The sequence below is a fragment of the Columba livia genome, chromosome Z (assembly GCF_036013475.1).
Source record: "Columba livia isolate bColLiv1 breed racing homer chromosome Z, bColLiv1.pat.W.v2, whole genome shotgun sequence".
Taxonomy (NCBI): domain Eukaryota; kingdom Metazoa; phylum Chordata; class Aves; order Columbiformes; family Columbidae; genus Columba; species Columba livia.
In genome coordinates, this window is record NC_088642.1 from 5,536,827 (window position 1) to 5,561,589 (window position 24,763).

At 37.3% G+C, this 24,763-nt stretch overlaps 1 protein-coding gene across 2 annotated transcripts in view; it reads right to left on the bottom strand.

The window, feature by feature from the left end:
• PIK3C3 (phosphatidylinositol 3-kinase catalytic subunit type 3) overlaps positions 1-24,763 on the bottom strand; it is a 74,948-nt gene that overhangs the window by 13,402 nt on the left and 36,783 nt on the right. For both annotated transcript variants that reach the window (XM_065046927.1, XM_065046926.1), the window contains 3 exons: positions 23,848-23,922; positions 15,451-15,619; positions 9,870-9,960 (listed from right to left, as the gene is read on the bottom strand). In XM_065046927.1, the coding sequence (XP_064902999.1) occupies positions 9,870-9,960; positions 15,451-15,619; positions 23,848-23,922 (335 nt within the window). The remainder of the gene's footprint in view (positions 1-9,869; positions 9,961-15,450; positions 15,620-23,847; positions 23,923-24,763) is intronic.

Below are 24,763 nucleotides of genomic sequence, written 5' to 3' on the forward strand. Positions count from 1 at the left end.
CAGATCAAGTGGTCATTTCATCCATCTATTGTAAAAAAACCTCAGGATCCTATGATGACACGGCCAGAGAAAACAGTAGCTAGAATCCCACATCTTAAATTCTGGGGTAGGTAAAGGACATCCCACACTACAAATGTTGTTATGGGGAAGCAGAACATCATGGACAGAAAAGACTGCTATAGAAATTACACTATTTTGTGGCAAACACTGATATTTCCCACAAAAAGAAAAAAAGGAAAGCCTACACTAAAAAACCAAAACAAAACAACACCAAAGCAAACACCAAAAAACTGTTTTAAAGATCTGAGAATTCAAAACCTGATAACTTGTGTATTTCTATATGATGTGACATTTCAATAGAAAAGAAAAGCTGTAAAGTTAACTGAGAGGCAAAGAGCATTCCAGCTATGAGAATAACGGGCAGTGTTAATTGCTGGTAAACTCGCACATTATTTTCGCTTAAAGTGTCTTCAAGAAGAAATAAAAAGACTCGTTTTCAGAATGGCACCAAACAGGTTGCATGAAGCTGATTTCCAAAAAAAAACTTGCAGTCAGGCTCACAGAGCTGTGTTCAGTATAAAAATCAGGATGGCAATAAAGAGGAGATGAAATACTCAAGAAAACCATAATCATCATTAAAAATTGCAGTTAAAGGTTTGAGGTGACAGTAGACAAGCATCTTCTCACTGCTAAAGCATTAACTAACAAGTACTTTAAGCTCAAGGTTAAGATAGACTTTGTAGAAATTCCTAGGAAGTTTTTATAAACTTGAGGGCAGTATCTGAATCCAAAATTCATGAACATTTCTTGCTATATTTTTCACAATTATTAGAGAAGGTAGCAATACATTTGAAGCTACATCTCACATACATCTGAGAACCCTTTCTCAATCCTTTTTAGTTTTTACACTATTTGCAAGTCAGCCATTCTGAGGACTGCTGGCTGCTCTGGTATTTATTCTTCCAGTAACATGAGGCACCACTGCTGGTGTTTTCTACGAGTACTAGCTATGTGATTTTATCACTCCAATCCGGGACTGCTCGCTGCAAAGTCAGCTACTTAAATTTAAGAGAAACTTCAGCGTCCTTTTTCATTGGGTCATATCACACACTGGATGTAAGTATCCTGCATACTATTAAATCCTCTGATAAAAGTCAATTGATAGCCAAAAAAGAAAACAATAATATTAGGTAGGGTTTTGATGATTATTTTTGTTGTTTCCCCTTGGAATTGTTAACAACAGTCAGCATCCAACATTCATGTAGCAGAAACTGGCACTAAATGCTTGATTTAATCCTTATCAACATCATCTTATTCAGCAAAAGACTTTTCTTGCAGTCTAAACAACATGCTTTACAAACGATTCAGATATTCTATTTGCATGAGCAATTTTATTTGAAAGACTATTCCAATAACAGCTTTTGTTTCCAAGGCTTTGATTTGAACAAACTGCAGTTTCTAAACAAGCCCATGTAGGCTTTTTTTTTAATAATATAATACAGTAAAGATGTTTGTGAACATCTCTAAACTGAACTTCCATGAAAATAAAGGCTTCAGATGCTGCAGTACAGAAAGATAACATTGTTCCAGCTCAGAATTTCATCATATTGGCCAAAGCCTTATAATTAAATAGGCAGCATGATAAAAAGCACAGGAGTGTTCTCACACTCGGCCCATGTTATGATGTTTATTCCTTTCTTTTTTTTTTTTAATGAATTAATGTATATCAGCCTAGAAACAGAAAAAAGCTGGGTGTGCAGCTGCAGCATCATTACCCAAACAGACAAAAAGATGAATGTCTGCCTAGGCAAAATAAGCTCCATGTCAATGTCACACTTCTACAAAGAATAAACCTCCCCAGAGCAGCAAGCAAATATAAATACTGAAACAAACAGAATCTGATCAAGAAAATCGGAGTTTATTTCTGCTATAGATGTCCTCTTGGCATTAACAAATCTCAGAAATATTTCCTAGCTCACCTTTTAACAAATACTGGTATTTTCAGCTGAGTGAAAAGGGACAGATATCCGCTGCTTAAAAAGGCATGCCAAGCACTAAATTAGAAATCCTTTCCATTTCATTATCTCGTGAATTCAACTCTCAGTTACCCATTGACTAACTCCTGGGGAGGACTGAGGCGGGGAAAGAGCAGAGAGAGTTCTACTACAGATGAAGAAACTAGCAAAATTAGCTCAGGCTTAGGAAAAAAGCTAACTCAGAAACTCTTCCTGTACCTCAACTCATATTGTGTCTTTACTTCAGCTTTCATACCTGTAGAACAAGAATCATTTTACTTTGTTTTCTTTAATGTGAAAGGAACAAAATATGTCTGCTCTCTCTTCTGGTTTCCAAACATTTATGTTATTATTTTTCTTACCAAGGGGCATGAGACCTCGTCAATGTTTGCACAGACTTGGAAACACAGAGGGTGCTCTCAGTGCTACACTCCACACTCTGCTGAACAGTTTGAATTTTGCTTTTTTTCCTCACATATACCCAAAGGCGCTGTCAGAACTGAACAGGGCTATTTTCACAGACAGCAGTTACCTTCTGCTTGCTGGCAGCCAGGTCTGTGAGTCTCCATTCACAATAACCTCGCCTGTAAGTGAAACAGTTGCAGCATCTTTGCAGCACCTTCTTTAATCAATGGGCATCTGAAATAGAGCTCAGTCAATTAGGACACTGTCCTTTAATGCCTGCTGAGTTCTTTGTGCGCCAATGAATCACTGGTCCCTGATGTTTTCTAATTTAAAGGTCAAATTTGCTATGAAGGACAGATAGAAGCCATCTGGCTTTCCTGTCGAAAAATCAAAAGCTTTTTTTGTTAGGAGGTGACAATGCTGAATACATTAGCTACATCTCAAGAGTGATGGTCTACCTTTTCCTTACGTGAAACCGGCTGTATAATTGACTTCAGATTTTAGTCATTACTACTTAAATTTATAGCACTGGCTAATTTGAAAAAAATCCTACAATTAGCAATTAGTGCTGCAGCTGTACTGGAAAGAAAAAAGCAAGTAGCATTGGCAGGAAAAAAGGGTGTGTGTGGGGAAAAAAAAAGCACTTAATTTTATTGTCAGTTAGGCATTGATAAGTCAACATAAAGACATTTCAGCCTAGCTATTTTCCTGAAAACTGAGAAATGGGAAAGAATAAGTAAGGAGTTGAAAATTTAAAGGCAATTACTTCAGAGGCCACAGAAAGAACAGGCAAACTGGGGAGAATCTTCTGCTACTTTTCAATTTTATTTCATTTTGTGACATTTTTGAGCCAAAATGAGTCTTCAAGAAAAGCCTAAATCAGAGAGTGGCAGTAGGAGATCGTGTCATGAACCATAAGGTGAAGCACACTGGCTGACAGTTTTCTTTATAAATAGTATGTAGAGGACAAAAGGAGATAAAAGGAGCAAAAAGACAAGTAATTTCAAGCTCTGCAGCTATCTTTTCTTGGTCAAAAATTAACAAATGTTTTACTCTTAAACAAAACACCAAGAATCTGAAGAGGGTTCCTATGGTTTTGAGGATGAGGACAATTTTGTGTAGTTAGCAATCACCACTTTCTGGGTTCTCCTATGTGGAAAAATAGTGATTGAATCTGGAATGAGGGAAGTGAGCTACTAAAACAAGCTTTTCTTAGAATTGAAAGGTACTAGGCAATTAATCCAGCGATATTTCATTTACACATTGAAAGTAGGCTGGTTGAAAAACACTTTTCCATAAGCTCTCAAAGAATAGTTGCAAAACTTTTTTATTTTCAGGCCAACCCTCACTATCTCATGTTCAGTCCAATTTTAGGTGTCAGAATGCACCATTAATGTCAGCGCTGATTTAACGTCTGAAAACAGATGCTGTGTAAAGCAAATAGGAAAGTATTGTCAAATAATTTTAGTATGCTCCAAATCTGCATCTCTCATTGAGGCCATTTGGAGTTTCTGGTTCTATTCAAGATAACAGGAAGAAAATATCTGCATTGTCATCTTTCTCTGATAAGTAAAACCAGTTTGTATAGAGTTTGCTCTCTTTTGAATAAGAAGAATGTGGAAGTACCATCACAGATGACAGGAACAGTGCACCCAGCTCTGCTTACACCACCTTGTGCTATAAACCATGTCAAAGAGATGTAATCTATACTTATTTTATAGAAAGCTGTATATGACACAAACTGCTGTTTCAATTTTGCTTTGACTCAATACATATTTCTCCCAAGACATTTCACAACTCTTGGACAGAAAGGACATGCAGACAAAATGCTTTCAGTTAGACTTTAAGCTTGGGATGTCATGTAATAGTGGAAGGCAGGTGCTACTTTGCAAAAACAGTCTCCAACTATAAAGAACCTGCCTTCCCTTTAATTCCCCAGGCTAGTAATAATATTCCTTAAGAACTCTTTCCACAGGTTTTTCTAAAAAGTCACATTTAACGTATCAGTCTGAAATTCTTAAATAATCAAAAAATCACAATTGAAATCACCCCTGCCTCACTCAAGAGGACATGTTCCACATAATGCATTCTTTTATGATCTTACTCTGTTTCCTGATTTGTTGAAACATATGAAATTCTAAGGACTGCTGACTTCTAACCATCTTTTCAGTTTAACTAGTCAGCATCCTGTTATAACACACATATATATCAATGAGAAGTGACAAAAGAGAGTTAAAAAAAATGAAGATGTACAAAACGGCAGTAGTTTTTTTTATTCTATTTCAATTGATTTTACCCATCGTTGTTGCATGGTATATGAAAATTTTATATGTATATGATTACAAAAATTAAACCTCCATTCTGGCTCTAAAAATTCGGCAGGTTATGTTCTAAAAGTTTAGAAAAGGGGAACAACAAAAATATTTCCAAAGGCAGCTTTACTCACTAGCATGTTATTACATCTTACTGTATTTTTCAGTATCAGGCAGATACTTCCTGCAATGTAAATCACCCCCTGCCCAGTGGTGAGAAGCACACACTATATCACTCTGTGAAGCTAAATGAGACTGGAACCTGAGCTACCATCTAACATTGTAATGAAGAATGAAATCTGTGGCCATTCATGAAAAATGCTTCTTTAGAAGTGCTCTTTAGAATAATTCATGCCTGCTTCGTAACAGTAGGATAGCTGCACCTACTGAAAATTTCCAGTACCAAGGATCTCTATACCAAAATAACTGATGCATAATACTCCATTCAGCAAGAATTCCTTCCCTTAAAAACAAGATTTTTTTTTTCTGACTACAGAAATTTCATTGTATTTTAATCATTAAATAGTATTCTGATTCATCACCAAATTTAGACAAAGATAACCTATCTCATTACCTCAGTGACTTGACTTCAGTTGCCTGTGGGTCCAGAGGCTCAATGGCTCCCCAGCCCCCTAAAGCAAAAATTAGGGCTCTACAAAGCAGAGGATGAGTATTAGTACAGTACCGATATGGAAAAAGCTGGCTATGAACTTCCAGCTACACTATTAAGCAGGATATCGTCTTAGATACAGAAACATTTGTAAATATCCACCTTTATCTTCCATGAAAGTGATATCACGGTTGAAATGGCTATTGACTGGACTCACACATCAAAGGTAATTTAATTTTACAGGTGAGTCCAAAATGAATCTTTAGCTGATTTGAGTCTGTTGAAATATATATGGATTTTTTGTTTAAAGCTTTAGGAAAAAAAAAAAAAAAAATCAATTGATATGCTGAAAGCATTTATTAAATTTTCCTACAACAGGGTACAATATTATCTTGTTAAATGACTGAACAAACTTGACACTCAGGCCACGAGATGCAAGACACCCTGTTCATTTTTTTATTAGCACTAACAAAGCTCATAGCTGATTTCAGACAGGGTAATGGGAATTTAACATCTAAACCAAGTTTTCTAACACATTATTTTTAAAAAAACAATGACCTATTCACCATTCTATAATGGGTTAAGATGATTCTGATCCTAGTCCACTAACAACTGATTCGCTGTCTTTTTTTAAGCAAAAAAAACAAAGTCAAAAATTGAGAACTCAAGAAAACAATGACTGTCATATGCATCCATAGATCATAATGTCAACAACTGGTTCTCTGTTCACCTTCTCTTTAGGGATCACATTATGATGTATTAATTTTGCACAAATTACAGAAGTATATACAAAGGACAATATTGGAACCAAAAGGACCAAACCTGAAGAGTTAACAGGAATTGAAAACAGCTGAGCTGTGAGAATAAAAGAAAAGCAACAGAGTTTATATAGAATAACAATACTTGGGGGAGGGCTGAAAAGTCTATGAACAACAAAGAAAACATGAACGAGCTAAACAATTCGTTTATCTTCCTGATAATTGATTAATTGATTAAATAAACCTTACTGCATGGGGGTTTTGTTTGTTTGTTTTGTTCTTAAGGAACAAGGACACTGTAAATGAACCTGCAGAACTTGGGAAAGTAAACCTTTTTCCTCTCAAAACATTTGAAAATGTGAAGGTGATTGGCATTCCTTATTATAAACACCTGCCTTACAGGTTCAATTCCAGCTCTTTTCACACTTTAAAGCCTGACAGACTCAAACCTACCATGAGGGTAAAAGTCACAGTTCACCAAGCTGCAGCACTGCCAGAGCTCAGAACCTCAATAACTAACTGCTGTATTTGATCTAACAGTGATCTGCCACATAATAACTAAACTTTTGTTCTTTTCACGCAAAGAAGGCACTGTTATTTATACCTTGTAAGGTAATGTAGATGTAACCACACTGATCTTATTCACAGATTCTAGCTTTTGCTTCTTTCCATGATCTCATTGGATACAATACAATAATGTTTTATGAAATCTTGATTTTTAACTACTGTACATCAGTAAACTATAACATACTTAGCAGCTGTAGAAATGACTTGTTGGCTTTTGATTCTGTATCTTGATTTGCTATTTCAAGAAAATCATATAGGAAATTTATACAGAGTAATACAGTTTTAGATGTGTCTGAAATATTCAAATGGTGCTACATTAAAACCATCCTTTAAAAATATTTTGCAGAATCTGACATTCTGTTTTCATTAACTACAGAAAGCCATATACCCTTGGACAGCACTGCTGCAGAGTTTACCGACATAAAATACAGTGCCAAGATACTAATAAGAAACAAGGACATTACGTGTTAATTGGCAGGGAACCCTGGGAGACTCAGTTTAATAAAAAAATGTCAGAGCTCAAAAGAAAGCATTCAAAGCAAGAATGAACACTACTACACCATCGACAGTGAACTGTGGGCAGAGATGAGCAAGATAAAAATACACAGCAAGTCTCAAACACTGCTGCAAACATGAAACATGAAAGAATCAGCACTTATGGAATTCAACGAAACCATCAGTTTGACTTCTTGATGAGTATTTCAGTCAACGACAGACTCTACAAAATCTGTCCCTGCACTTTCCAAAATTAGCCCCTGCATTACCTATAGATACATACTTCAGTTTCTTTCAGGATTTGTTGTGCATCCATCTGTAGACTTTGCAGTCTAAATACTCCTCCCCATTTTTCCAATAGGTAGCCAGAACGAAACATGCCATCTTTATAAAGATGAAATCCATAGGCATGTGATGCAAGCATACTGTTAGGAAGGTCTCTTCCTTCATGTGAGGGATTGACCCTGGCTGGATACCAGATGCTCACCAAAGCCACTCCCTCACTCCTCTACTCATGTCAACAGGAGAGAAAATATAATAGAAGGCTCATTAGTCGAGATAAGGACAGGGGATTACTCAGCCACTACCATCACAGGTAAAACAGACTTGACTTGGGGAAAATTGTACACAATCAAATCAGAGTAGGGTAATGAGAAAATAAAAAAAATGAGAAAATAAAAACAAGATCTCAAAACACCTTCTCCCCACCCTACCCTTCTTCCCGGGCTCAACTTCATGCCCAATTTTCTCTACCTCCTTCCCCTGAGCAACACATGGGAATTGGGAATGGGGTTGTGGTGGGTTCATGACAAATGGTTTCTGCTGCTCCTTCCTCCTCAGGGAAGGACTCTTCACACTCTTCCCCCGCTCCAGCACAGGGTCGCTCCCACAGATACAGTCCTCCACAAACTTATCCAATGTGACTCCTTCCCACTGGCTGCAGTTCTTCGCGAACTGCTCCAGTGTGGGTCTCTTCCACAGGGTGACGTCATTCAGGAACAGACTGCTCCAGCCTGGGTCCCCCATGGGGTCACAAGTCCTGCCAGCAAACCTGCTCCAGCATGGGCTCCTCTCTCCACAGGGACACAGGACCTGCCAGGAGCATGCTCCAGTTTGGGCTTCCCACAGCATCACAGCCTCCTTTAGGCATCCACCTGTATGGGGTCCTCCCTGGGCTGCAGGTGGATGTCTACTTCAGCACATACACCACTTCTTCCTTCTGCCCCTCCTTGACTGACCCTGGTGCTTGTAGGTTTGTTTCTCTCACACATTCTTTCTCCTCTCTCCAGTTGCAGTTGCCATTCATGCAGTTTCCCACCTGCCCCTCCTTAAGTGTGTTATCCTAGAGGCGCTACCACTGTTGCTGATGGGCTCGGCCTTGGACAGACTTGGGTCTGTCTTAAGAGCTGATGGCATTGGCTCTACTGGACATTGAGAAAGCTTCTGGTGGCTTCTCAAAGAAGCCACCCATATACCCCCCTGCTAACAAAACCTTGCCACGCAAACCCAATACACTTCAAAAGAACCTCTCTCTCCAAAATGGCATTATTCCCATCATCTACAACTTTGTAGGTATTGAAGCATTTTGGTTTTCTGCTTTAAGCATCTACGTCCCATGTTCTACATGAGTAACCTTTTCAATCTTTGCAGGGTATTTAGGCACAGAGGTTAAATATTGAAATAGCTGTTAGTTTCTGAGGAAACAGTCAAGTGAAGGGAGAGCTGTCAGCTTACCACAAAATACAGCAGTTCTGGCTAGCCCAGCCATCCTGGAAATGACAGTGAATAGCTACACAAATTCCTTGTATCCATTTGGAGTCACAATTTAGTTTTCTTTAAGAGAACTGAACTAGAACATAAAATATTAATTTAAAGTTTCTGAATCTCTGCTTTCATACCTTATTGAAAACACTGAAGAACAGTCTGTTTTAGAGAAAATCCACAGTTTGAATGAAAATTATACTGAACTGGTTTCCATTGGATACACAGGCTCCACAAAGTCTTTTGTGGAACTAAACCAGACAGCCCTTCACTATAAATAAGGTTATAAAAAAAAGCTAACATCTGCCTAACATGTAAGTGTAACGAAATCTAGATGAATGTTTATCCCGTATTTTTAATGTCAGCTGTTGCTGAAACATCAAATGGAGAAGAATGATTCAGGCTGGTATAAAGGGACCACATTAGAATTATGGGATACAAGTTTGTTTTCACAATAAAACAAAAATTTCTTAGTAATGAAGATATACCAATCTACTGGCTTTACATCTTCAGCAGACTGGTTTTATATCTATCAACAGACTGTTTTTACAAAACCATCCGTGACACGGGATTCCAGACTAGATGGAACAATCTTTCATGATACAGTCAGTGCTGACTGTTCCACTCATCAGAAGTTTCATAAGGTAGGATCACTGGTCTCAGAAGAATGCTGAAATAGCCCCTGGAAGAGGGTGCTAGAGAAGACGCTGAGCTACTGCACGGAAGATAAAGATTGATTCTCTATTTATGGGTACATAAATGTTACAGGATCTCAAAAGTAGATTCTCCTATTTTAACTACAAAGATTCTAGAAATTGCTCAAACTTCATAAAACAGTAGCAAGTATTCTCACGTCACCATCTACAAATACGTGACCACAAGTGACTGAAAATTTCATTACATGATGGCTTTCGTTATTGAAAGACAAGGAGAGCTTTCTGGTTACCTTTTTTACAGTCTTGTCAGGTTCAAGAGCAATATCTGGAATGTTGGCATCCACCATGAGGGAAAATAAGTTCAAAATCAAGTTGGAATACCTAAGCAGAAGAGTAAATTAGGTAAGACACTTTGCAAATGGTACAAAAGATATTTTGTAAACAAATTCATTTAAGAACACACCATCATTTTCGCGTGAATTGGTAATGATTCAGAGGAGACGCATAACAATTTAGTTGAACATACTTGTGTTAAAAATACAAGATACTTGATATTAGCAGTGAAAGTTTAACCTTCAAACGATCTCAGGATGCAAAATCTGACCAGACTGCTGATTCTGTTAAAATCTTTTAAAAATTGTCAGAACATTCATGCAGAGACACATCAAATATAATTTCAAATAGTGGGGGATTTAATGACATTTTTTACCTCTAGTAGGATAATCATATCCTAGAATACTGATTCAATTTTTTTTTTTTTTTTTTTTTTAAAAGGATGTCAGCGATATAGTGGTATTATATAAAATAGAATTCAAACAGCTGAAGTCTTCACAGTTTCAACAAACAATTTTTCAAGTTGCTGTAAGGACTTTTGCCACAACAATTTCAGTGTAAGTGATTTAACTGGATCCAAGTACGCAGTTAGGCTGCTATAACACTGGTAGGCATACTGCATTTATGAAGTACACGACCTTTATAACCACTAAAAAAAGATAGGACAGAGTGGAATTTTCAGCTTTAATGTGGTGTTAGAAGTACTTGTGAATCATTTAAAGATCTCGATTTTGCCATTGCAGGAAACTAGCTGCAAGGTGATTTTTGAAAGGATAATTTTCAAGCTGTTCAGCATAATCTGCAACTTCCCTTCCTCTGTAGAGAGATCTGGGGCCCCTTTTCAGAGACCAAGTATGTAACTGACTTCAATATTTGAAATATCACTTTGTTAAGAGCACTAGGAGTTTCATAGATGATAGAAAGTGAATTCTTAGCAGCAAAACTTGTTTATTAAAAAGCTGCTGAATATATATAAGCTGACAACTGCAAGGACTACAAAGTATTTTAACTACACAAACGACTGCTTCATAGTTGTATTTTACAAAGTAAATACTACTCAAAAATCTCTCTGGAAAAGCGTAATTCCAACAAAAACTCTTGATGCTTCATTGTGAAATGAAATTAGTACTGCCCAACACATTCCAATTTAAGTTTTAACTCTCTGTAACACAAAGATTTAAAATAAACTGTTTGAGCAGAAATCTTCAGTGTCTAATTTGTTTCAGCTGTTCTGTTTCAGTTTCCCAGGGGCTGGAATCAAGAAAAATCACAAGAAAGATGACAGACACAAAAAGTTATGCTACCGCTTTGTTTCAGATTCCACTAACATATCCAGCAGTCAAGATGCTTTTGTGCCAGGAATGGTCACCACAGGTATTAAGGAAATTTTTTTCTATTTGCCCGAAACAAGCAAATCTCACTTGAAACACGCTTAAATCTTACAGCTACATTCTCTCAAGTCTCTTCCTAGGTCATCAGTAGCTTCCACTGGTAGTCCTCCCATTTAACTTACCCAAGAGTCCAGAGTTTCAAAGTCCCTTTTGCTCTTGAACAACACAGAGAACAAGAGCTTCTGAGCAGTACAGGTTACTGGGATTAATTAAGTGATGGATGCTCATAAAATGTTGGGCATCAGTGCCAGATGCCAGTTAAGAGCTGGTTCTGTTCCATACAATAACGTTTTGGTTCTTGGTGCTTACAGTAAAAGCATAAAATCCTCTGAAGAATCTCATTCAACAAAAATCAAGACAAGGTAATTTTGGAACATTACGGGGTAGCAAGAGACAAAAATTAGGAAAGAGATGCTCACTATGCTATCTGCAGGTCTTTCTTTTGCCCCTTGCTGCCGTATTTCTTTAAATCATTAATAAACTAGACGGTGGTCTAAGGATGAAAAGAGCTTATTAAGTAAATATGTTAGCTGCCTCTATGATCCTTGTCACAGTTCACAGATTTTTTAGAAAATTTGTTCGAAACGCAGGACTTGACAAGAGAGGTAGGAGCTTCCTACTTTACAGACAGTTGGCTGTCATCCTCTCCAGATGCAACATCCTTGGCAAATATGCCAAGATGCTCACAACTGGTCAACTGACAGCCCAAATTAAACCTAACACTAGACATTTTGCTAAAAAAACCCAAACAAAGCAACAAGTTAGGAATCTAATCTGTAAAAATCAGACCTTTCTCAGGCAAGTCCTATCACCCATCTTTGACATCTGTGTTAACAAACGCCTCTGGCATGGCTGACTGCCACCCATATCCAAAACAAACTAGGACCTCAGCTTTTCTAGGTATAAAGAGCTTCAGTTAAGCACTCAAACCTGACCTCAAATCCTCCTCACATAAATGCATTCTTTGGTTTCCTCAAAGGCCCACACAAATTAATTTACAAAATAAATGAGCAGTCAACTACACTGGAGGTTGATTAAACATAGGGTTTGAACATAAAGTCCTGAAATTAAGGAGGTTCTATAAAAATTAAAGAAATCCAACAAAATAACTCTAATCCTATGTAGAAGAGGCCTCAAATATACAAAGAAAGACACACACATCAGACAAAGGTCCAAATTCTCACTGTCATCTTTCCCAAGAATATTAACTTTTGGTTTAAAGTGTTTAATATCTCATTAAAAGTATACTTGATCCTAAGCACTTTATGTATTTGTTCAACATTTACCAGCTCATTTGCATAAAGATGTCCTACACCAAACAAATATTTAGGCTTTTGGCATTGCAGTATTTTTTTTCAAATTCGAAGCCACAAACTTCCACCACAAAGACAGGACAGGAAAGCAGAGTGCTTTCTGCAGTCTCAAACTAAAACCCTGTTTACCTAGTCTAACTTAAAAATTTAAAATGCAATCACCTTTTCTGCAGTATAAGTTGTGACCCTCTAGGACTCACCTCTTCTCAAGACTACATACACTCCCCAGTCACTGTCATGTCCCAGTTAGCTATAATAAACTATGGCATTCAGCCTTCCAAAAATACTTCCTCATAGTCCAAACTCAAGCAAAACTGACCTGATCTCATCCAGTTTCACCTCTGCTCCGCCCATCTGACCATCCAGCCCCAGCTTTTAGAAGACTGTCTAGGCCTTGCATTGCCTTGCTACCACCTTTACAAAGAACGGGCACTTCCTAATGGGCATCACAGCTTTCCACTTATTGCCTACAGTTTCTTCATTTGGAACTACATGCCCTTCTCTGCTCACTATACCCCTGAGAACAGGATGGGGAAAAACACTCTGGTCAACCCAGCTGGATATTCCCATCCATAAAGAACAAATATTTCAGCCTAAATTACAGCTTCTGTCTCCAGCTACTTCCTAATTCTTTGTCCTACCTGTGTCCAGTAACTAAAACTCAACATCAAACTTCTTACATGACTAATGGAGTGGAAATCTTTACAATCTAAAACCTCACTTTCTAAAACTTTCAGATGTTGATGAGGGATTCTTGTCTGCTAGATCCTGCTGAGGACATGCAAACTGGGATTTCTCAGAGAAAGGAAATGCTGACATATAACAGGACTTGAACATCTTTAGGCTCAATGTGTATAATGAAGGTGTAGAAGGCAGATGCAGCCCAAGGGAGGATGCAAGTTCTGCTGCCAGCCATAATTTGCACAGCAGCACATTCAAAACGCAGAGGCTGCTCCTTCATTACAGCACTGCTGACAGACACACACGGATGATCATCGTTTTTCAAAAAGTGGAAAGCATATATCCCACCGCCTGAAGAAAAAAAAACAACTCGCACCAAAAAGCACACACTAATGATTATATGCCAAACTGTTTCCAACCTACAACAACAAACAAAACTATTTTTCCACTTATGTTTCAAATTGCTTCTATTTTTACTATGCAACACCCATTCCACCAGGAATTCTAGAAGACTGAGACACAGCACTTCAAATGCGTAGAGAACTGTCTATGGCCCCAGGGAAATAAAGAAGAATAAAATAGGAATTGACAGAGATGATACAGTTTGCATTTTGTCTTAGCAATCAAAGACGATAAGATTTCACACTACTCAACCAGAAGAAGTATCTGTGAACAGGTCTGTGTCAACATGCAAAACTTTTAGAAATAAGCCATTCCACTTTTGATTATTATTTTTTCAATAAGCAACCAATCTTAGTTACTTTTAGGTCTAGCTGGATAAAGCAATAATTATAATAACATTATTCTATGCTATCTTTGATGAAAGACTTAAAGATATTTACCCAGATCCATTTAAAAATAGTTTCCTATTAAACTGAACAAATATTGGAGAGACTATAATTACAACTACAATCCCAGACATTAAAAATGAAACCATCTTGATTTAGAGTTTACTTTTATGCACAAAATTACTGCTATACTCCACACTTAATGATCTTTGTAGCAAATCATTACATAAATTAATCAATGGATAATCCTTGCCTGACACAACAGACCTTTCCATTGAAACAGCTGGGTTTAAATAGTAAAAAACAACTCAAGTATTTCACAAATAAGAAATACAGTGTTACAAAACAGTTTTAAGCAAAATTTAGACCACTGAAGATACATTAGGCATCCTGATTGCTGTCTGAAGTCATGGCTATTGTTTGCTAATAGCATGCTGATGTTTTTTGATGCTGCTGAGTTGCTTTTAAACCAATAATTTCAGTTCATAAACTCCTTACTCTTTCTCCTTCTAACAGAGAGAGAACTACAGGTAGCATATTGTTTTAAATCACTGTCTTCTTTTCGTACTACAAATTCTTTTCACATATGCTTTTCATATTGCTATTTTTTCCCACATATTTGGACGTTTATTTTATGTGATCTTGATACCAAAGTGAAATCCTTTCATCTCCGTTGAAGATGCACTAAATCAATCACTTGGCTCAGAAAGTTCATGGTAAGTGATAAGTGGTAAGTGGTCACTGCAAAAGAATGAAGTTGATTTCAAGTCTAAAGGAGAGATCTGATGGTCCATAAATAAATACAGTCTAAAGAGGTTTTAGCTGTCACAGTTCTGGATATCTACAGAATCAGCTAACATACTTGATTGTCACTACAAGGAGCTAATTTTTGTCCCACGGGACCTGAAGCCAATTAAATTTATGTATGGCATATTCAAGCCAAAGAATCTGGTCATCACTAATCTAAACCGGAGGAGGATACAGCAGCAAATGAGTCATAACTAAGAGTTAAAAGGACAGTTGGTTAACTCATCATCAACAACCAGAGAAAAAGTTGCTTAAAGGCAAAAACATATCCAAAAAGCAAGATATAAATTAATACTCCAGGAGTTATGAAAAAAGCTACTGAGTTTATTAAACAAGCAAAATTAGGGACTTAACTTGAAAGACAATTACACTCAAGCTCCCCATTACAATGCTGTGATGTTTTCATTGCTTTGTTTCCTACAAATTCTTGTGTCTACACTCAGACTCCGAAGCCGTTTTGAATTTTCAACAGAAATATCTTCTCTGATTCATTCATTCCTCTTCATTCCTGCTTTATGGTGGATCTAATAAATTTTACCAAGAAAACAGTATTGTTACCTGCGGAGATGGAGAAAGGCCGTGTAGCACTGCTTACGGAACTCCTGGTACTGTTCGCTCTGCGTGCCCCCCATGCCTTCCACCATCTCCTTATTCAGCTTCATTGGGGGAGGCAGAGGCTTAGGGTCCCGACCCAAAATATAACCGAAGTCAATATGAAACAGTTTACCTGTAGAAGGAAAGGCAAACATAATCACTTGTGTCAACATTTTACGTAGTATCAAATGTCGATAGTAAACTTGGGGAAAAATAAGACTATGAGCATAAACCGTAAGGGTAAGGGGTCTTTGTCTGAGTCATGTTTTAAACTAAATGAGAATTTAAAGACAAGTGAAGCAAATTTCATCCTCTGAGCTTCTTACCTTCTTATAAGCCTAGTTATTAATATAAACGCCCTAGATTTCTAATAGTTAGACACTGAAACCTTAGAAACTTATTTAAAATACTGTGTTCCTTATAAAATGGGAGATTTTAGGCATCTGAGGAAACACGAGATAACAATTCAGGGAACACCTTGATACCACAGACAAGTATGCATGAAATTTCCATTGTGTTTCAAGGCTAGAAGGACTATTCATAGGCACTTACACATAGTTCAAGGCACACAGCTCTGGAGACACATTTCTGATGTTTAAAGTGCCTCACTCCTAAAAGTCTAAATGATGACATTAACACTCCTTCAGGAAAAAACTCTGCTAGAAAGACTCCAAATAGTCTATCAACTCAAAAAACAGTGCCCTAATACTCACTCTCCACTCCCTATTTAATTTATCTTACAGTAGAAAAAGCAAGACATAGGCATTTACTGACTGGAAGAGGATGCTTCCAGGAATATGCAATACTGCAACATGCACACACAAAATTATTTCATTCAAAATCGAAAACCTGATACTACTGTGTACTTTTAAGCTTTTTTTTTTTCTTAAATTTTATGAAGTTGATTACATTTTTCTACTGAACAACTGGTTTTCTAATATATGGAATAAAAGAGTTCTAGCCCTTGGAGAGTTCAAGGAAACGGCATCAAACATGGAAAGTTTCCCCGACTAGCAGTCAGGCCATGAGGGATTTGAATGTCCATCTGAGTTCCTTTCAGCCTTGAGAGTGACATGATCTTTGATTAAGTGAAGCATGGACTTGTGAAGGCTAAAAATTGATACCTGATGCTTGCAGCAGCCAATAACATCTGACCGCAGCCAGAAAGGTTGATTTGTCTATCCCTGCTAATACATAGATTTTAGTACAGGAGAGAGCTCCCAGATAGCAGCACAGAAATTGTCTTATTTCACCAGAGGACTGTTGGGAAAAGCTACTACCTGCACAGAAGTCTGAAATCCTTAAACAAAATGTGGAAGGCAAAATAAGTTAGGTGTATCTACTAATATAACTCTGATGACAATTGTCTTTTAACAGGTAATAAAGCCTTAGAAATTATTCTGAACTTACCTGTTCCTACCTTTGGGAAGAAGGGAAAAAAACCCCAATCATTACACAAAAATCTCAAAGATCTGAATTTCAATGTCTTTTATGTAAACTGCAACTGCCACTATTATTTTAATGTGGCTCATATAAACAAAGTACAATTTAGTGACTATCTTGACTGAAATTCCTATTTGAAATTGGAAGCAATAGGATAAAAATTCCACTGATGAAAGTGTGGAGATGGATGGATGGATGGATGGATGGATGGATGGATGGATGGATGGATGGATGGATGGATGGATGGGGTAGTTTCCTGGCTTTCCCAGCAAATTCTGATACTACTGTCAAATTTTCTACTTTGCTAACAGAGCACTGCCGTGGTGAAAAAAAAAATCTGAATGCCTAGTTAATTGTCATATTTTTCATCAGCTACATGTCATAACATTTCTAAGACTTCACAAAAGTGGAAGGAAGTAGTATGAATTGTTAAGGACTAACTCAGGATACAGACTTTAAACTCAGTATGCAGCAACATCTCGAGGTAAAGTTTATCATCATCCCAATAACAGATAAAGGCCCAGCTTGTGATAAACACTGTAATTTTTTCCCATCACACCTCAAGCTGTCCATTCTCAAAATACACTCCATGCAAGCATATTATAAGAAAAAAACGATGTGAGATGTGATGTTAAATGAGAAATACTGTTTAAGATACCTATAAGAGAAAACATTTTAGCAGATCAACAGCTACAAGTTTATATTCTCTTTGGTAGACATAATGGAAACTGGAATTGGAGAGAGAAATCTAAACAATAAAAGTATGTGTTAGCTTTTTTTTTGTTTGTTTTTTAAAGGATGTTCCTCTATTGAGACCAGTAACATTTAAAAACATATTTAAGAATTCCACCACTTTTTATGTGTCATAGAAGTTTCAAACAATAATGAATGTATTTATCAATGTACTTATCTAAGCACTGATATAGAGAGAGAGTCTGAATCCTATAGCTTTTGCATTTTTATAATCTTCAAACCTGCCTTGGCATAGGTGGTTTTAACTGAAAAGCACTGAAAGTACAAACACATAGTGTCATCTTACACACGGAACTGTTCTGATTTTTATTGTTTTACCTGGCAACTCTTTCTAACTGAGAATAAAGAATAAATCAGGTGTCAGCTGGTGCACTTCACACTGAAGACAGACCATGGCGCTACCTCTATGAACTAAATGAGAAGACAGTCCAGTCCTTTTACCTATCTACAAATGATGCTAGAAGCAAACATGATTTTCAAGTTCTGAGGCCTCAGTCTTTGACCTGCCCACAGATATTAATAACCTAATCTTACCCACATAACAATTTGCCCTACTGCTACAGGTGCTGAGTTCAGATCAAAGTGACTGTATTTAGGCAATGTATAATGAGAACTTGGATGTACGTGTGGGTACCCTAAAGGTTATTGAAAAATTAAGCTGTCCAGTCACTAGGGTGAGAATTAGACAAACACATGAGGTGCTACTCAAGAACGGCATTTGAATGCCTCAGGATATCCTAAAATATCTACACATAGCCTGCAAATACGAAAAGATCTTTGTCTGTCTATAAAGCAACCGTATGTGGTTGTTACATCAGTAAACAGATCCACAATCAAAACCAGAGAGTGGAATAAATGCAGAAGAAAGTATTTTCAAGGGAAGGCATGTCATATCTGAAATGTACTTATAATAGCATAATGCATATTACATGAAAGTTAATTGAACAAGCTACATCTGGTATATCACAACGCAGGTTCACAACCACCCAGCTCTTCCTTCCAAGGCAACAAAGGGCATATTAGCTGGTAAGCCAGACACTGGCATTAATATATAAACCAGCCCGTAATCCTACAGCAAGGCAATGATGTTTCTAAAAGCGGAGTATTCAGTCGCAAAACAGAGTTTTGTTATTTACAAGTCACAGTAATATCTGCTGTTATAGATATGGAAACAAAAAATTAAAACTCACAAGAATTGATAAAATATTTCATGTCCAGAAGTCCCAGGAAGTTGAAAATTCTCAGAAAAAATAAATACTCCTGTAAGGCAAAACTGACTACATAATGTAACCTAAGGTACATTTGTGAAACTGATGAAAGTATTCTTGTAATTTTTAACATTACTGATAGATGAGGATGTTTTTACTGAAGGATGCCTATATGTCTTTCCAGACAAACTTCTACAGCTGCCATTGAAGTATAATGCAGAGTCTAGTTGGAGGCCAGTATCTAGTGGAGTGCCTCAGGGGTCAGTACTGGGGCCAATATTATTCAATATATTCATTAACGATTTAGACGAGGGAATAGAGTGTACTATCAGCAAGTTTGCTGATGACACTAAGCTGGGAGGTGTGGCTGACACACCAGAAGGCTGTGCTGCCATCCAGCGGGACCTGGACAGGCTGGAGAGTTGGGCGGGGAATAACCTAATGAAATTTAACAAGGGAAAGTGTAGAGTCCTGCATCTGGGCAGGAACAACCCCAGGTTCCAGTATAGGTTGGGAAATTACATATTAGAGAGCAGTGTAGGGGAAAGGGACCTGGGGGTCCTGGTGGACAACAGGATGACCGTGAGCCAGCACTGAGCCCTTGTGGCCAGGAAGGCCAATGGCATCCTGGGGTGTATTAGAAGGGGGGTGGTTAGTAGACTGAGAGAGGTTCTCCTGCCCCTCTACTCCGCCCTGGTGAGACCACATCTGGAATATTGTGTCCAGTTCTGGGCCCCTCAGTTCAGGAAGGACAGGGAACTGCTGGAGAGAGTCCAGCGTAGGGCAACCAAGATGACTAAGGGAGTGGAGCATCTCCCTTATGAAGAAAGGCTGAGGGAGCTGGGTCTCTTTAGTTTGGAGGAGACTAAGGGGGGACCTCATTAATGTTTATATATATATAAAGGGTGAGTGCCATGAAGATGGAGCCAGGCTCTTCTCGGTGGCAAACAATGATAGGACAAGGGGTAATGGGATCAAGCTGGAACACAAGAGGTTCCACTTAAATTTGAGAAAAAACTTCTTCTCAGTGAAGGTAACAGAGCACTGGAACAGGCTGCCCAGGGAGGTTGTGGAGTTTCCTTCTCTGGAGACATTCAAAACCCGCCTGGACATGTTCCTGTGTGACCTCACCTAGGTGTTCCTGCTCCAGCAGGGGGATTGGACTAGATGATCTTTTGAGGTCCCTTCCAATCCCAAACATACTGTGATACTGTGATAATGGTAAAGCATTTAAAAAGCCGAACATCTAGATTTCTTGTTTAAGGCTACTTAAAAACCAGTCTCCCTATTTCTAGAACTAGAGGCATAAAAGAGTCATGAAAGACAGCAGAAATTATTTCACCCAGATAACAGACATTTTCATCCTATAGCACAAACAAATCCCATTTCTAACACTGAGTGAGAAACAATTTGTTTTTAAGAACTTCAGCATTAAGTAATATTTAAATTGTACTGTATCAATTATAAGCATAGACACCTTTATGTTAGAAGAAGATGCAAAATTCTATTGGAAAGAAGCAAACACAGATGTGGCTGCATCCACCAAACCCATGGGTAGAGCTGAAAAAGGTAACCATATACATTGCCGTATAAATGAAAATATGTGAACCCACAGCTGGTACTCAGCATTCTTTACCCTACTGAAAAAGCTTCAATTCACTAAATAAATATCATCTAGGATGCATATCTGGTCACATAATTTTCAAGAAAAGTACTTATAAGCTTCAAGAGAAGAATGAAGTTAGCTTTTTCCAACTTCAGTCTAAGCGATTTTTCAGTAGCAACAAACAAGCCTTTGTTGTATTTGGAACACACAAATTTCTCTTGATTGCTCAAAAACCTTCAGTAAATCTCAGTATATGACAGAGCACAGCTACGTAGCAGATGAAAACAATTTCAGACTCAGAATGTATCATGGATGTGCGCTGCCCTCTGCTGTACTGCTTAAATTCTTCCACTGAGCCAACAGCCATCGTGCTGTTACTTTTTACCATAGACAGGTAAGCTGCACTTTACTCCAAAACACAAAAATATTACTAGTCTGACTATGCAAGCAGTACCTGCTATGGCAAGATTTATACCCATCACCTTAGACAAATGACTGAGATCTCGAGACATATTTTTAAATGCAGATTTGAAGTAATACATGCTTCAGCCTTATCTGTAAACTAACTAACCTTCTATGTGGATGTGTCTCTGTCCCCAAATAACATTTTTTTAATTTAAATGTTTCTAATTCAATAAACATTTCACTTTATAATAACTACTTAACCACAACTCCTAATTCTTCATCATAACGTAAGGAAGGTATTTGAAGCATCAGAACTCCTATGGGAAGTTGTAGTTCAAAAATAAGAAAACAAACAAAACCAAACCAAACAAGAAGCTCAAAAAACAACCAAACAAACAAACAGAAAGAAAAAAAAATCAACCTGAAAACCAATTTCCACAAAATATTATTTTTTTGTTGTTAGAACTTTGTGAAAGTCATGCAGCTACACACAAACTCATTTTTCAACTGAAATACCTGAATTTCCCTTCACCCCAAGACACTGTTTGCAACAGTGGGAACAGTTACATTTTCAAATCTTTAATCTCCTCTAGCAGAGAAGTCTTCTATTTATTTAGAATTCCTACAATTATTCAGTCTACCTGGTCTGTTATTAATCCTTACAGATTGCAACAAAAAACAACATTGAAAAAGTTACAACAAGTTAGACAGACTTGAAGTCCATTTATCTGCTATTTTGAGCTTTCAAGATGCACAGGTTTTGCTGCAAGCTAATGGATATACTTAGTTTTTAGAGAAATATATTTAAATATATTTAAAGAAATATATATACACATATTATCTGAACTGGAGCCGAATAGTCCATCCAGCTCAGTTAGGCTGCTGATGAAAAACGTGGATTTTTGCTGTACAGTTGTTTGGTTTTATCAAGAACACAAACTCATAGGGAACAGGAAATGCTGAAGTGAATCTTGCTTCAAGAGTTCTCAGGTGGCACTCCTACTTTTGAGACATATCACGTGCATTTGTTAGAAAAACATGTAGACATGGAAAGCTCACATAACTACTTTGTGTAAAAGTTAAATCAGAGACAAGAATTCATATGGATGTCTCAGTGAAGTCATCCCCATTATACCTAATTCCACATGACTTCTGATAGTGCTCGTATAAACATTTACTGTGTTTGCAACAGCATACATAAAAACCCCAGAATTATTTAACAACTATTAAAATACAACTGGCATCCAATTATTAGATCTTGAAATTGTTTTCTGGTAGCATCTTAAAAAAAAAGCTATGAAACATAAATGCTACAAATTAATTAAAAAAATAAATGGTTTGATAAAGAACTATTACAATATTTGTGGTTAGAGGCATTTTATAAATTTTTTTTTAATGCATCCTTTTTTCCAGCTTTGGAGTTCTCTTTGGAGAACTAAGAGTTCTGAAAAACAACACAATTATGATTTAGTCAAGTTTAAGATAACAGTAAAATGTTTCCTGGTCTTAAATAAAGACAGTTGAATTTTATGTTACACTATGCCCATCCTACTTTCAAGAAAGGTATCATCACTGAAGAAAATTCCTATGTTTAAAAAGAAATAACGTATAGGTACAGCTTTAAATTGTAAAAAAAAAAAAAAAGTAAGGGTAGAGCACAGGATTGTAAAATAAGCCAACTGAAAACTATACAAAAATCCCAGTGTTTATAAACATATTTGTTGAGCTGAAGTTAACTTCCATTACCTGCAGACGCAAAAATGATTCCCAAAATGACATCAATACCATGTATCGGATACACATTATATCACATCTTGCCTACAGATGTGTTTGGAAAGCAATTAATCCACTGTCATGGTTTTGTTAAAAACAAGTTTCTCTTTCACTGAATTTGCCTGTCAGCTAAAGCCTTCATATGAGCTGCATTTTCCTGGAGAACCAGACACATGTTTTGGTAAACCTAGCAGTGGAACGCAAACTTATTGATAAGCACAGATGGACATCTCGCAAGAGGGGTGACGAGAAACAAGTGAGCAAGAAACTGACCAACTGCGTATAACATTCCATTCACGTGAATACTTCATATAAAAGTGGGAGATCACAAGGATCTCGTCCCTTTTCCCTTCTGCTTATGGCCGACATTAGGAGAGGACCTTGCTAGTCGTCCCTGCGAACTGAGGCCTAGTGAGAGACTGAATCCAGCTCCGGTTGGTTGCAGGATCCAGTCCAGGACTTCGGGTGCCGGCTCTGCAGTTGCTGAGACTTTCAAGATCGGTTTTGTATATTTTGTATTATTTTCTCTATTCTTATTAGTAGCATTAGTAAAACATCTTTAATTTTTTCCAACTCTCTTCTCTCTGTCATTTTCCTCCCAATCGCCTCTCCTTAGTGGAAAGGGAGGAGAGGGAGGGGCAAAAAGGGGGAAGTGGCGGGGGGGAAGAGGGGATTAACAATACATCTGCCAGGGTTCTATTGTCACCCCGCAATCTTAACCCTCGACATCCACTTGCTTTCTTACTCTTCAACTGCCACTTCACACTACTAACACACTACTAACTAAGCTTTGATTCACTGGATCAAATATTACCTTAGGCAAGACAATATAACTTTACATTTAAACATATATTCTATGTTTCAAAAAGAAGGACCCAAACTCAAAGCAGTATCTTGGGAATGACTTATGCCAGGGCCTGTTTGTGCGCTGGAGAGGCATCCAGCAGGAATTATTTGAAACTCTATGTCCCACCCTTTTGAGTGGTGAGAGTTTCATTCATGGGTGGTTCGTGGTTGCAGCGATATAGTGATTTCGAACTGGGTCCATCTTTTTGAAATACCCTGTACAATTCCCAATGTGTTATATTCAAAAGAAAAATGAAGCAAAACAGTACCAACACAATAGAAATTAAACAACGTCTATTGGAAAACTTTAGTGCTAAATGGAATTACCTGTTTTTGTTAGCAGAAGATTATCCAGGTGTCTATCTCCCACTCCAAGGATATATGTAATTACACAATAACCAGCTGTAACAAGTAAATTATAAACATCAGTTTAAGCACGTTGGAGAATAGCAAGTTCTACTCTATTAACAACAACAACAAAAGACGTTAACTTAGTTCTTGTTCACAAATAATAAATATACCATAGAGACTGGGGCAGGGGTAGTGCTGGTGAAGAATAATCATGACTGTCAGCACTACGAAGAATATTTGGAGCAATAAATTAAAACTCTGAATTTTATTCGGTACTGCCTAGATCCTCATTTATTTCTACACAATTACATGCCTAACACTAAAAGTCTGAATTCATTCAATATTGGGATTAAGATACTTCAAAGGAAGATGAAGTAGTTTGAATAAAATGAATGGATGCATTTTAAACCTGATATTTTAAGACAATTGTAAACAGGCATCAGACATTGATACTAATCTGAACATGTATGTCAGCAGTAAGCCAGGCAGCAGTAAATAAATTAAAACTAATGCAAACCATTTTAGTTCTTACTATCACCCACTAACCAGAACAGTTTGAAGCTGTTCTAAAGACTCAAAAAGACAAGGGGAAAATAGAAGATTACTTTTTTTTTCAATAGAATAAAGTTGCTTTTAATTTAATAGACAGCAAATGTGACATTTTAAGATTGCCATCTGTTTACTGAACAAGAAATACCACTTTTTCTTGCCATCCAAATGGAGCAGGAAGTTGAATGTTTTAAAAGGAAATTAAAATTTTCTACCTCAAATCTAGATGATTTACTGCTGTATAAATGCTTTACATCTCCCTGAAACATAGACCCCAACTCATAATGTGGAGAGGCAGAGGTAAGGTTATTGCTAGAAAGCAAAGATTATTTAAGGAGAGAGG